The sequence below is a fragment of the Dipodomys merriami genome, unplaced genomic scaffold, assembly GCF_024711535.1.
Source record: "Dipodomys merriami isolate MVZ:Mamm:240054 unplaced genomic scaffold, mDipMer1.0.p SCAF_6, whole genome shotgun sequence".
Classification (NCBI taxonomy): domain Eukaryota; kingdom Metazoa; phylum Chordata; class Mammalia; order Rodentia; family Heteromyidae; genus Dipodomys; species Dipodomys merriami.
Genome location: NW_027206179.1, coordinates 63,386,784 through 63,401,490, shown reverse-complemented (window position 1 = coordinate 63,401,490; position 14,707 = coordinate 63,386,784). Strand labels below are relative to the sequence as shown.

Genomic DNA, 14,707 nt, shown 5'->3' with positions numbered 1-14,707 from the left:
AGTGCACGGATGCAGCCAGGAATGGGAAGGCTGCCAAAGTGAATACATCAGGAAACCAAGCTTTTTGATGGCTTCCCTATAGGAGCCGAGTTAATGGATCCTTAACATGTATTTTCTTCTTGCCAGTGTGTTGCTGACGTGGCTGTTATGTGGGTCTTAGTGGGAGGATGTAACTGGAGTGATCAAAGGGGTTTGTGACTCTTGCACAGTGCTGGTCACTAACTTGGGGCTCCAGGTAATTTTCAGCGCATATCACAATAACACGTGTTCTCTTTCTTGTTGACAGCCAGAACTGTGTGGATGCGTACCCCACTTTCCTAGTGGTGCTTTGGACTGCGGGGCTACTCTGCAGCCAAGGTAACTCAGAATTTTTTTTTTCTAGAATGTGCATCTCACAGAGGTTAAAAAGGCACGCGCTATGTTGAAAAGCCTTTGCCTGACCTCCAGCTCTGATATGAGAAGCGCAGGAGAGCCCAGAGCCCTAGGACCTGCTGTTCCCAGCATGCTCTGGGTGGCACTCCTCCGGTGATAATGCATTGCTAATACTTGCTCCCTGGGGGCTGGCTGAGAGCGGCTGTGCTGACAGGGGTGGTTTCAGGCTAAATGTGACTCAGAATCCTTAAGCAGTGTTAGTTCAGATACAAGGGCATTATAAATGAGAGTGCTCAGATACAAAGACATATAAACGACAGCGCCTGAAGCATCTATTCTGGGACTCGCTGTTGCTTAGCTCTTCTGCTAACAACTCCTGGCGTGGTGGCCCTTGAAGACTAGATGGTCCCAGAGTTGATTCAAAATTAAATGGAGCAAGGGGCGGCTGGCGGCTCAAGCCTGTAATCCTAGCTACTCGGGAGGTTGAGATCTGAGGATCGCAGATCAAAGCCAATCCAGGCAAGAAAGTCCATGAGATGCTTATCACCAATTAAACAGCAAAAAGCCACAAGTGGAGGTGTGGCTCAAATGGTTCAGTGCCAGCCTTGAGCAGAAAAAGCCAAAGGACAGTATGCAGGTCCTGAGTTCAAGTCCCAGTAGAGGCACACACACATATACACAAATTAAATAGAAATGAGAGTCATAGTTATTGGTTGATTTTGGAGATTTGGCATGTTGGCTTAGCCATCACTGGAATCTGTCAGCTTTGGTGATCGGTTCCAGGAAGGCCCATTCAAAGAGGCCATGAGCCATCTGCTGAAGAATTACTTAAACCTGTCATTTTCTCCCCACTCTGGAAAGTATATGGAATGGACATCAATCCCTCTCATTACCTGTGAGGATCCTTTGTTTGGGAAGAGAAAGTCATCTGTTCAAAATGACTTAACTATCAGTCCACAGGGGCAAGACTAAAACCCAGATCTTTCAGTCCCAAATTCCAGAGTTTTCACAAGCATCTTCTTGTATTTTTCTAAATTTGCATATTAAATAGACATTGATTTTCCATCTACTGAGATCTGTGCCTGGATATACAGGCATAGGGTTGGTATATTGAGGGGCCGAATAAAGCAGAGACAACATGAAATGTACACTCATGGTCAAGATGAATCAGAGAAAAGTGGACAAATGGATACATGGATGCCAAGAACAAGGTACCAGGAAGGCTGAAGGCTAGGGGAGGCTAGCAGGAGCCACCCAAGGGTACTGTGTAGCGTCCCCCTGGGCCTGTAGAGCTGCCATTAGCTTACCATTTATTTTCTATTTTCTATCCTGAGTGATGCAAGAATCACGTCTGGCATTATTTGAAAAAAATCATATCAAACTATGCTCCTACTAGGAACTATGATTCCTTTCATGTCTAGCTGACATATGAGCTAGATGAGTCCACAGTATCTCTAACTAGGTGGGTTCAAAAGATGTCTAAAAGTGTTTTGGAGGACTCAGAATATGCATATTCTGTCAAAACAAGCATTGACATTGCCTGGCCCAAATGCATCTGTCAGCCCTGATGATTGCTATTTGCTATGAATATAGAATATTATTTATTCATTTTTGTGGTACAGAAGTTTGATTTCAGGGCTTTGTATTTGCTATGGGATGCTCTACTTCTTGGGCTCCATATCTCCAGCTCTCCCCGCCTCCCGTTTTTCTTTGCTCTGGTTATTTTTGAGATAGGGTTTTGGTTTATCTTCATGGTGTTCTGGAGCATGATCCACTTATTTTCACTTCTGACTCTACCTGGGGATGACAGGCATGTGCTACCATGTCTGACTTTTTCCGTTGAGATGGGAATCTCATGAACTTTTTACTCAGCTATCCTCAAAACACAACTGATCTCTTAAGTAGCTAGGATCACAGAAATGAGTCATCATTACCCAATTAGATTATAGGATATTTTAACTAGAAGGATTCTAAGAGATCATTCTAGCCTAAAGTCCTTACTTTACATAGGAGGACCCCAAGGCACAAAGAGACAAGTGGTGTGCTTAAACTTTAGAATTTTAGGGTCTCAATATGTTCCCAGTTGATGGTCCAGGTGGCCCAGGTTACTACTATGTTACTACAAGTTACTATGGGTGCTTCTCCATTACCCCACAGAAAACAATGGTGTATGCCCTTTTTATACCTGGCATCTGTTTGGTCCTGTTCAGTTGAGTTCCCATCCACAGGGAAACAGATCAACAAGTCAGAACAGAGCTTTTTTTTTTTTTTTTTGTCAGTTGTGGGGCCTGAACTCTGGGCCTGGGCGCTGTCCTTCAGCTCTTCAGCTCAAGGCTGAAGCACAGTGCCACTTCCAGCTTTTTCTACTTATGTGGTGCTAAGGAATCAAACCCAGGGCCTCATGCATGCAAGGCAAGAACTCTACTACTGAGCCACCTTTCTAGCCCAGAATAGAGCTTTATAGCAAAGTCTTTGTCCAAGAAAAACTATGGATTGTGACAGTCTCATAAGACTAAACAAATCTCACTGTTTCTTCTGTGCTTCTATTCTCTTTGTATAACAGTAGCGTTTTGGAGGTCAGGTGGAGTTGTGGAAAGGAGTGAGACTTGGAAGTGACAAGTTAGAGGCAAATCGAGGTCACTCATTGCTGGCAGTAGCTCAGCCTTTCAGAGTTATCTTATTGTGAAATTAGACTGTTGTCTACCTAGTTGTAATCTTGTGACCAATAAAAGATTAAATGAGCAGGAAACCTCTGACATGTTCCTGGCAGATACCAGATTGAGCCAATGTTGGGCTATTTATGAGGCACAAAAGTAGAACTTTTGTCTGGCTCAGTATAACCACAGAAGCTCTAAAAATGTACATATATTGATGGTGCTGGCGGTGGTGATGAAGTTTTGAAATCAGAAGGTTGTGGTTTCAGATTCCACTTCTGGGATTCTTTGTCTGATCTTTTCCATATATATGTAAAAGATAAATGAATCACATATATGATATGCTACATGTATATATCATATGTATGGAATACATATGTATACATCATATATATGATACATATATGTGATATATGAAACACATACATATATGTATATACTACATTTATCTATCTATCTATCTATCTATCTATCTATCTATCTATCTATCTATCTATCTATCTATCTATCTATCTATCTATCTAACACTGGGGCTTGAGCTCAGGGTTTGGGCATTGCCCCTTAGATTTTTTTGCTCAAGGCTGATATTTTGCCACTCAAGCCACAGCTTCACATCTGGCTTTTTGCTGGCTAAAAGGAGATAAGAATCTCAAAGATTTTCCAGCCTGGGCTGGCTTCAAATTATGATCTTCGGAGCTCACTCAGGCTCTGAATAGCTAGGAGTACAGGCATGAACTACAATGAAGACTTTTTTTGTTTTGTTTTTTTTGAAAGTCATATATATATATATATATATATATTCATGGAGCTGGATAATAATAACTGTCCTTATGGTTTTTTTTGGTCTGAGCCTGAATTTCCAATGGTGGCAGGAACTTGACAGTTCTGGTTCTTCGCTTGTGGAACAGGAACTCCCAGTTCCAAGTTCAGGAGCTCAGGGGGCTTTTGGGGTGCCACTTGTACCTTCTTACCAACAGGCTGAAATACAAAGGGAATTTCCTTCACCAGAGAGATCTTCTCCAGACAGTAACAATTATGCATGGAACCAATGTTCTGCTGTGGGAAGCCCCAGGGCTACAGGCTGTTCTTCAAGACAACCAGTCCCAGAGCTGGGCTCAAGTTCAAGTTCTGTCCCATGTTTACTACATGATGGTCTTACACAACTTTCATGGCTACTTGAGCCCAACTTTTCACATCTAGAGTTAGACATGTTGATACTGGTTATGTTGAAAGGATTCGCAGGACATGACAGCTAAACAACATTTTCTACATCATGCCACAGGACTCATCAAAGGTCGTATATTTGTTACTCAAGTTCTCCATTGTCTACCAGCCCCCTGGCTTTTATCTGAAGTTCAGGTGAACCTTTACCACCAGATTCCGCAGCTCTGCTGGATCTTGTATCTACTGTTGATCACTTTAAGTCTTTATTGTCACTGTACTCGCAAAACATGTTTAAGTGGCTGCAAAACTAATCCAGATGTTTTCATTTCTCCCCTTAGTTCCTGCTGCCTTCGCTGGACTGATGTACTTGTTTGTGAGGCAGAAGTACTTTGTTGGCTATCTGGGAGAGAGAACTCAGAGGTGGGTCCCGGACACTGAGGCAGAACCTGGCATAGTTCATGCCTTTCCATCTGAAGGAGTGCTCATTTAAAACAATATTCTACAAGACAACTTTGGGTGAAAGAGGAAGGTTGCCTATGGAGAGAGAGGCTTGCTTGTCCTCATTTCTTTGAACTTGGAGTGCTCTGAACATACAACTGGGGCCTTGTCTAGTTTTTTTCACTAACAATTTTTATCCATGGATATAAACACATGTCTGTGACCCTATCTTCTGGGAAAGCTAAAATGAGGGGATCACAGTCTGAGTCAGCCTGGGCAAAAGCAGAAGACCCTAGTGCTCAATCAATCCCCTACCACCACCTAAAACAAAACAATACCCTAAAACTAAAAGAGCTGGGGATCAGTGGCTCATGACTGTAATCTTAGCTACTCAGGAGGCTGAGATCTGAGGATTGTGATTTGAAGCCAGCTTGGGCAGGAAAGTCCATGAGACTCTTATTTCCAACTAAAAACCAAAAAGAAGCCAGAAATGGAGCTATCGCTCAAGTGGTAGGGCACTCACACTGAGCAAAAAAAAAAAAAAAAAAGCTCAAGGGCTGCACTCAGGCCCTGAGTTCAAGCCCAGGACTGGCACAAAAAAAAAAGAGCTGAAGGCATGGCCCAAATGGTCAGTACTTGAGTGCAAGGTTCTGAGTTCAATCCCAGTACTGAAAACAAAACAAAATACCCAGAACGCCAAATCCCACAGTTGCTCAGCATAGTGCTGGACCCCCACAGGGTGTTTTGACACGGTGCTGCACACTCTCTGCATTCCACACCAGCTTCTTTCACCACGCAGAGTCTGCACGGGAATGACTTTTTATGTCTGGACTTCTAAGGCTGCAACATGTCGTTGCTCACTGTGTGAAATGACATCTACAGCTTCCACCTTGCAAAACATTGTCTTGAGTACACAGATCTTCCTGGAGTCCACGACAGGAAGGTGGATGAGGTCAGACACAGTGGTGAGAATGTGGCTCAGTCACCAGTGCAACGTTGACAACGTTGCTAGACAGAAAGTCCCAGGGTGACCCCATACCAGTCTCTGTTCAGGACCCTTGGATTGGCCAGTCTAGATTTAGATAACATATGTGATGTTTCTGCAGGAAGATGATTTGAGCTCCAATGTAGCCCCTGTTCTTGATGTACCCAAGGGAAAACTCCCCTCCCCACCCCCATATCCAGAAGGCTCACACCTCATAGGCCTCTCTATTCCCCAGCCTTCTCCACTACTTCCTTTTTTGGCTTTAGTTTCTCCAGCTCTGTGTTTTACAGAGCACCTCAGTGGTAGGATGGGGCTGGGGAGGGCGCGGAGAGCTCTTCCTTGCTTGGTACGTAGTAAGCAAGTCTCCCTGTTGGGAGACTAGGAGCCTTCCAGACGCAGTGGCTGTAGGAAGGACTGATGGGGAGCGGGGCTGTACTCTGGAAAAGAGTCAATTGTTCTTATATGAGTTCTTTCCCCTCTGCCATCTATCTTGTGCGTTTACTATTTGTCCTCTCAACTGCAGTTCTGTCATCCTCCCATCCTCAACACTGTCCTAAATAACAGGCATTACTCTCTTGTACCCTGGGTGGAAAACATCTACTTTTCCCCAGGTAATGATAACTTGTTCTTACATGGCAGGGTGGGTCCAGTGATGAAATAAAAAGGCCTCTCAGCCAGGTGTCAGTGGCTCAAGCCTGTAATCCCAGCTACTCAGAGGCTGAGGTCTGAGGATCAACACTTGAAGGCAACCCAGAATGAAAAGTCCATGAGACTCTTATCTCCAATTAGCTAAGCAAAAAGCCAGAGCAGAGGTATGGTGCAAGTGGTAGAGTGCTAACCTTAAGTGAAAAAAGCTAAGGGATAGTATCTGGGGCCTGAGTTCGAGCCTCAGTACTGGCACGCACAGGCACGTGCATACAAATACACATGCCTGTGCATGCATATGCGCCCTACACACACACACACACACATACACACACACACACACACACACACACACACACACATACATAGACACAAATTGTAATTTTCTAGTGGCTTACATTTGTAATCTGAGCTACTCGAGAAGCTCAAATCAGGAAGATTGTGGTTTGATATCAACTTGAACAGAGAAGTTGCCAAGACTCTTTCTCAACCCACAGCTGGGCATATAGCCATATGGGAAGCTAAGACAGGGTGTATTACAGTTCCAGACCAGCCTTGGTAGAGAGATCCACAGGACTACAACTCAATGGAAGAAGCTGAGGATGGTCATGTGTACCTGTCATTCCAGCTAGGGCAGTAATTGAAACATAGGAGGCTCCAGGTCTGGGTGCATACCAAGGCAGGAAATGAAACCCTATCTCAAAAATAACCAAGGATGAAGGTGTTGCTCAGCAATAGTGCACCAGGTAGGCCATGGCCCTGAGTTTAACCTCTAGTACTACTCTTCCCCCTAAAAAAGAATAGGGGTGGGTATTGGCGCTGGTAAGGCAGGGGAGATTGGTGATTGGCTGGATTTCAAAAATGTGAAGCTGGGGCTGGAACTCAGGCCTCTGAGCATGTATGTTCACCTTCTGCTATACTGCAATGTCTCATTAGAGACGTTTCCAGCATACTTCAGATGGGAATTGTTCTTTTATATGCACATGTAAACTTTACACTGCTTGTGGAGAGCCCATTTGTTTTAGAGCTAAGAACCAGATTGTAGTTTCCAAAATCAGAAGGATTCTATAGGACATCAGTGTGGTACAATGAGCAGAACTCCAAGATTCTCTGGGTGTGTGTGAGCTCCTATTCTGCCTCTTCCTAGCTGGGTGGACTTAGGCCTATCACTGTACCTCTATGTTCAGTTTCCCCAGCTGGAAAATAGTAATATGTCCTTACAGAGTGGGTGTGAGACTTAAATGAGATAGATATAAAACATCTAGACCCAACAAATGCTTAATAATTAGTTTTTTGTGTGTGTGCTAGTACTGGGGCTTGACCTGAGGACTTGGGTACTGTCTCTTAGCCTTTTTCTCAAGGCCGGTACTCTACAACTTGAGCTACACCTCCACCTCTGGTTTTAGGGTGGTTAATTAGAAATGAGTCTCACGGATTTTTCTTTCTGGGCTGCCTTTGAATTGAGATTCTCAGGTCTCATCCTCCCGAATAGTTAGGATTACAGGTTTGAGCTATCCAGTGCCTGGCCTATAATTTAATTTTTACCTTCTCCATCCATTTAGAATTACACATCAACTTTTAGAAACAATAAAAGGCATGTCTGGATTGTTCCAGGGCTAATGGTCCCATCCATGTGTGGTGCACTGTTTAAGCTCCCAACCATCCCTCTGTCCTTTGCCTCCTACCTGTCCCTGGTGGCTTTGCCTGAGCCTGAGGTAGAATCTTTCTTGGCAGATACCACACCCTCCCCCAAGGTATGGCTACCAAACCTAGCTAATCCAGGGTTCTGAGCAACTATCATCTGTAGATCTGGCAGATGCTAGAGGAAAGTTAGAACCCTAACCCCATGTCTAATTTCAAGAGACTGACAGGGTGTGAGCTGGGTCTACATTCATGCTTCGTGAGTCAGAGTGCACAACCAGGCTCTTGTCTGCCAACCACACTGTATCTGGCCCTAAAAGAGTTACGAAACATCCCATCTAACTCCTGGGGCCTTAACTCCTCTGAGTGTTCCTTGAATTCAAGGGTAATATTTCTTCAGGAGGCATACTGTCACTTTCTACTGCGGTTTTACCTTGAGCTTAAGACATCTGCAAATCATTTTCTTGTTTCTGAGGGAAGTATATGGTGCCTCATTCATGTGATAGATCTGAGACACCTGACTTTTCACAATTTAGCTTCCCCGAACTCTCTGTTCTCTGGCTAAACATGGCTACTTACTTGGTTGCTTTTCATTTTCCTTTCTATTTTTTGTTTTTTGATTGTGGGGCTTGAACTCTGGGCCCAGGTACTATCCCTGTGCTCTTCAGCTCAAGACCACTACCACTTGAGGCACAGCTCTACTTCTGGTTTTCTGGTGGTTCATTGGAGATAAGAGTCTCATGGACTTTCCTGCCCGGGCTGGCGTTGAACTGCCGATCCTCAGATCTCAACCTCCTGAGTAGCTAGATTACAGGTGTGAGCCATTGGTGCCCAGCTACATTTCCTTCTTTACCAGACCTAGCTGATGACTGTTCAGTTTGCCAAGCTGCAGAGCAAAACACCCTGAGCAGCTCAAATAGCAGAAATTTATTGTCTCTATATCCAAGAGACTGAAAGTCCAGATGCGTGTCAGCAGGATGGGTTGCTCTAATGCAGGGATGGAAAATGATTGGACTGTAGGCCCTGTAAGACCTTCACAATCTTTTAGTACATGAGGGACAGACGTGTAATGCTTTTCATTGGCTACCTGCCACTAGCCTCTATTGATAATTTTGTATGACCCAGAGGGCCCTTGATGGAAGAAGTTTCTTAATCCCTGCTCTAAAATCTTTTCCCTTGGGATAGACAGCTATCCTCTTGTGTCTTCACATTGTCTTGTCTGGGTCCTTCTGAACTTGTGTGTATATGTGTGTGTGTGTGTGTGTGTGTGTGTGTGTGTGTGTGTGTGTGTTGTGTGTGTGTTTGTGTCTTTATTGTCTCTCCTTAAAGGAAACAGTCAGTGTAGACTGCAGCTCCTTGTAAACTTCACTTGGTTTGTATTGCTCCTTCAAAGATCCAATCCCCAGGAGGGATGGGGCAAGAGCCACTGGCCAGAGGGTACAATGATTTGATTAGATGGCAGGGGGGGTTAGTACACTGTCGCAGTGCCCAGTGATCACAGTGAACAGAAATATATTGTATATTTCACCATTGCTCAAAGAAGAAACCTTTATGATTCCCCCCACAAATATGGTAAGTTAGTGAGGTCATGATTATGTTAATTGCTTGAAGAATTGTTCTACAAAGTGCAGATAGATCAAAATATCACATGGCGACAGGGACTAGAGGCTCACACCTATTATCTTAGCTACACAGAAGCTGAGATCTGAAGATCTCAGTCCAGGAAGGAAAGTCCATAGACGCTTATCTCCAAAGAATCAGCAAAAAATCAGAAGGGTAGGTATGGCTCAAGTGGTAGAATGTTAACTGTGAGAGAAAACAACAAGAGTGTAAGGCCTTGAGTTCAACCTCTAATACCAGCACAAAACAAAAACCAAAACCCTGATCACTTTGCATCTCATCAAATACAAACCACTATTGCTTTTCAATTAAAAACAAATGAACAATATGGTAAAGAAAGACCGGGTCACTTTCTACAGTATTCTGAGACAGTAGCAGTTGGGGCTTCCACATAGGAGTTTGGAAGGAGCATAGTTTGGGCCCTACTTTCATTTGGAACCAATGTTGTTCTCCAAAAGGGGACAGAATTCCTTGCTCTATGAATATGACTATAAACAGGCAACTGAAAAGAAAATGACAATCTGGCATCAGTGTATAGCCGTGACAAAAAGCCTGAGAAAACAAATTAGGAAAGGTTTATTTTGGCTGATTGGCTCATAGTTTCAGAAATTTCAGTCCATGGTGTGCTGGCTCCATGTCTTTGAGCCTGAGGTGAGGCAGAATATTACGGTAGTAGGAGAGTGTGGCGGAGAAGGCTTACCTCTTGGTGTTCAAGAAGGAGAGATGTTGAAGATGAGGGAGAAGGAGGAGAGGGAAAAAGTCAAGGAGGAGGGGGACGAAGAAGAAGAGAAAGGGGGAGAGGAAGGGGGCAGGAATGAGCAAGGAAGGGGAGGGATCAAAATATTTCTTTCAAAGGCATGCCTCACAACCTACTTTCTGTGACTGGGCCCTGATCCCTTCAACTATGAAAGATTCATTTATTGATGAGGTTAACATCCTCATTATGCAATCACTTCTCAACAGCACTACTGGTTGGGGACCCAACATTCCATATATGAGCTAGCAAGTTTCTTTATCTAAACTCTAATGACCAGCTAGCCAGACTTTTCAAACTTTCAGATGTGTGTGAGTTATATAGAAAAACAGATTGAAATGTAGAGTGTGACCAGATGGGTGGCTTATGCTTTTAATCCTAGCTACTAGGGAGGTAGCTACTGGGAGGATTGTTGATCTCGGCCAACCTAGGAAAAAAAGTTAGTGCTCCTCACTCCCCACCACTGCATCTCAACCAATTAAAAGCTGAGTGTGGTTATATGCACCTGTCATCCTAGGCATGTGAGACGCATAAATAGGAGGATGGTGGTCCAGGCCACTCTAAGAATAAATATATGGTCTTATTTGAAAAATAAGAGAAGCATAAAGGCTTGGGTATATAGCTTAAATGGCAAAGCATTTACCTAGCAATCATGAAGCAATGAAGTGCTGAGTTTAACTTCCCCGCACCCAGTACTATTCAAAAAAGAAAATGAAGAAAGGAAGATGATGTGGAATCTAATTCCTAGGCTGAGAAGGACCTGAGAATTTTTGCTTTCTGATCAGCTCTGGGCTGCAGATGCCTTTGCTGGTCATTTTGTATGGAGAAGGAAGATATTTAAACTGCAGGGCAACTTTTAAACTCTTGTTTTAGGAACATTGTGAGTTCTATCCTGAACCTTTGGGATTGGGATGCCCTTTAAATAGATAAAATCTCTAGTATGAAATCAGTGCATTCCCAGTTTTATACCCCTGAGGGCTCCTTCCCATGCTTGCATGATGGCAAGAAATGACCTGTTCAGTTGAGCTGGTTGTCCTAGGTAAGTGGTCCTGGTTGCCAAGGACACCCTTGGTAAGTCTTCATTAAGAATCTTAAGGGTCTGGGAAGGTGGCTCATTGGTAGAGCGCTTGCCTTGCATGCATGAGGCCCTGGGTTCGATTTCTCAGCACCACATAAGCAGGGGGAAAAAAAGCTGGAAGTGGCGCTATGGCTCAAGTGGTAGAGTGCTAGCCTTGAGCTGAAGAGCTGAGGGACAGCGCCCAGGCCCAGAGTTCAGGCCCCATGACCGGACAACCCCCCACCCCCGGCCAAAAAAAAAAAAAAAAGAATCTTAAGGAGCCTTACCTTGATTCCACAGACTCACTAGCTGTGCTCACACGGCCCAGCCACAGCAGCCAGTGGATCCCGTAGAGAAAATGACCAGTGGCTCACACCTGTAATCCCAACTGCTCAGGCAGCTGAGATCTGAGGGCTGAGGTTCTAAGCCAGCCCTGGCAGGAAAATCCATGAAATGCGTATCTCCAATTAACCACCAAAAAGGCAGAAGTAGAGCTGTGGTTGAAGTGGTAGAGTGCTAGTCTTGAGCAAACAAACTCAGGCCCTGGGTTCAAGCCCTGAAGCACGCACATGCATGCACGCACACAAACACACACACACACAGACACACACACACACAAAACATGGGTGTCACATCTCTCTGCCTCCAGCTGGTACCTGCCTGAGAAGTTTAGGATTGAGAGTCCTGGAGGAAAAGAGAGAAATGGTATATATATATATAAAAGGTCCTTCTCCCTCCACTGTCTCTGTTACTGGGTGCTTGGTTATCATCAATGTCAGTAAGTTATTTCCAGGTAACCTCAGGAGTATAGATTGGACCCCTAGAGACTAAAGTACCTTTCAGATTCTACTGGTATTTCTGGCTCATTTTGATCATTTCTATGACCACCATTTGTGAAAGGGGCCAGTGTGGAGAGCATTTCACCCTCTTGCTTGGCTATTTTGCTCAAGGCTGGCACTCTACCACTTGAACCACACCTCTACTTCTGCCTTTTTGGTGGTTAATTGGAGATAAGATTCTCATGGACGGGCTGGGAAGGTGGCTCCGTGGTAGAGCACTTGCTTTGCATGCCTGAGGCCGTGGGTTCGATTCCTCAGCACCACATAAGCAAAAAGAAAAAAGCTGGAAGTGGCGCTGTGGCTCAAGTGGTAGAGTGCTAGCCTTGAGCTGAAGAGCTGAGGGACAGTGCCCAGGCCCAGAGTTCAGGCCCCACGACCGGACCCAAAAAAAAAAAAATTCTCATGGGCTTTCCTGCCTAGGATGGCATTAAACCTTGATCTTCAGGTATCAGCCTCCTGAATAGCTAGGATTATAGATGTGAGCTACTGGCACCTGCCTTAAAATTATATTAAGGGAAGTAATCCAGACCCAAATAAACATAGGTCCCATGGTTTCCCTTATCTGCAATAACTAGTATATGTCTAAGACAAGCAGAGGAGGTCAAAAGCTATGTGTACATATAACCATATAATTTGGGGAGGGGAAGAGAAATAACACGATGCTGAAATAAGGATACAGGTTGACCCATTGTGACAACGAGATGTTCAAGACACTATGTTGAAAATGAACTTTACAACTTTGTGGGGGAGGGGGCTGGGGGAGGGAGGAGTCGGGGAGGTGGGGAGGGAAGGGATGATAGGGGAAAAACAAAGGAGGGGGTAACAATGCTCGACTGGAAATGGACTCATGTAACTGTAACCCCTCTGTACAGTATCTTTACAATAAAAATGTATATTAAAAAATGAAATACAAAGACAAAGGGTAAAGAAATGCAGCAATGGTACTCACTAGACACCATGTTGAAAACGAACTATACTACTTGTGGGTGGGCTGGGAGGGAAAATTGGGAGAGAGCCAGGTAAGCCAAAAGAAAGTGTACTCTTTACTTAATGTATATAACTGCTACTTTTCTGTTTCATAAAAATATATCTATAGCTATATCTATATCTCCTAAAAAAAAAGAAAGGGTCTTAATGAGCTGTTAACATTTCTAAACCTCAGGCCATTTGCTTGACAATCAGCAGGACTGAAGAGTGAGGAGTGGGTACCATCCAGCCCTGATACCGATGGGCTTTGAAATCCAGTCTCTTTGACCTTGGCTTTGAAATAGATTCAGTGACTTAAGTGTAGCAAAGATGCTTTGGCCCTACAGCAAGAGCAAGTGGGGAAATGGAGCATTGTTGAGTAAAAGGCGCTGTTGCTGAAGCTCCATGGGTCTGACAGTGAGACAAGTATCATTTGGGCCTACAATTATCTGTCTTATTTTTACAGCACACCTGGCTACATATTTGGGAAGCGAATCATCTTGTTCCTGGTCCTCATGTCCCTGGCTGGCATCCTTAACTATTACCTCATCCTCTTGTTCGGAAGTGACTTTGAAAACTACATAAAGACCATCACCACCACCATCTCTCCTCTGCTTCTCATTCCCTAGCTCCCTGTGGAGTGCGGGCTCAGCTGATCAATACCTAGGAGTTGTCATAACTCAGCCCTTTAAAGGATCCTGCTTCTCTTCTCTATAGATAGCTGTAAATCTAATGGCCAGCCGGGCCTCACAGCATGTGTTAACCTTGCTTTTCCAGGAAGAAGACAATTTCGTGTCAGCTCCCTCCCCCTCAACACATCAGTAGCCTCTCTGATTTATTACTCAGATCCATTCTATATGTTTCATGACTTGCTTTGCTTTCTGATGGTGTTTTGTGGCCAGATGCATGTTTTCTTAAAATAAAATGCACAGACAACTTTCAGGCTAATGCTTCAGTTCTTCTTAGCTGCATTGCGAGTTTATTTCCTTCCCTAAATGATTATAATAAAAGTATATTAAAGCCAGGTGCTGGTAGCTCACATCTACCATCTTAGTTACTCAGGAAGCTGAGATATGAGGATTGTGGTTTGAAGCCAGCTTCTGGTAGGAAAGCCCATGAGATTTTTATTTCCAATTAACCACAAAAAGAAGAAACGAAAAAAGAAAAAGAAAAGAAAAAAAAGTGTAGCTCAAGTGATAGAGTGATATCCTTGAGAAAAAAGTTCAGGGACAGCACCTAGGCTCTGAGTTCATGACCCAGCAATAGAAAAAAGAAAGATATGCTATGCATCCTGTGGATAGACAGACTTCCTTAAGAGTCTTTGTTCTATCAAATACTCTCACACACATACACACACATACACACACACTGCATGTGGATTAGATTGGGGTATTTCATATTTTAGTACTGTGCTTAACACACATGTACACACGGTCTGAAAAGTGCTATAATTCCTTGGCAGAGTTGCAGAAATTGCCTAGCCTATCATGTGTAGGTGTCATCAAATATTGTCTGAATAACTGAATGTATAAATTCATGAATCATGGTTGGCTATGTTAAAAAAACAATAAT

At 43.9% G+C, this 14,707-nt stretch overlaps 1 protein-coding gene across 1 annotated transcript in view; it reads left to right on the top strand.

Moving 5' to 3' along the window:
- Nucleotides 1–14,077, top strand: part of Alox5ap (arachidonate 5-lipoxygenase activating protein) — a 33,697-nt gene extending 19,620 nt beyond the window's left edge. The window contains exons 3-5 of the mRNA XM_070001970.1: nt 287–357; nt 4,529–4,610; nt 13,602–14,077. Coding sequence (XP_069858071.1) covers nt 287–357; nt 4,529–4,610; nt 13,602–13,764 — 316 coding nt within the window. The 3' untranslated portion in view covers nt 13,765–14,077. The remainder of the gene's footprint in view (nt 1–286; nt 358–4,528; nt 4,611–13,601) is intronic.
- Nucleotides 14,078–14,707: the final 630 nt, after the last annotated feature.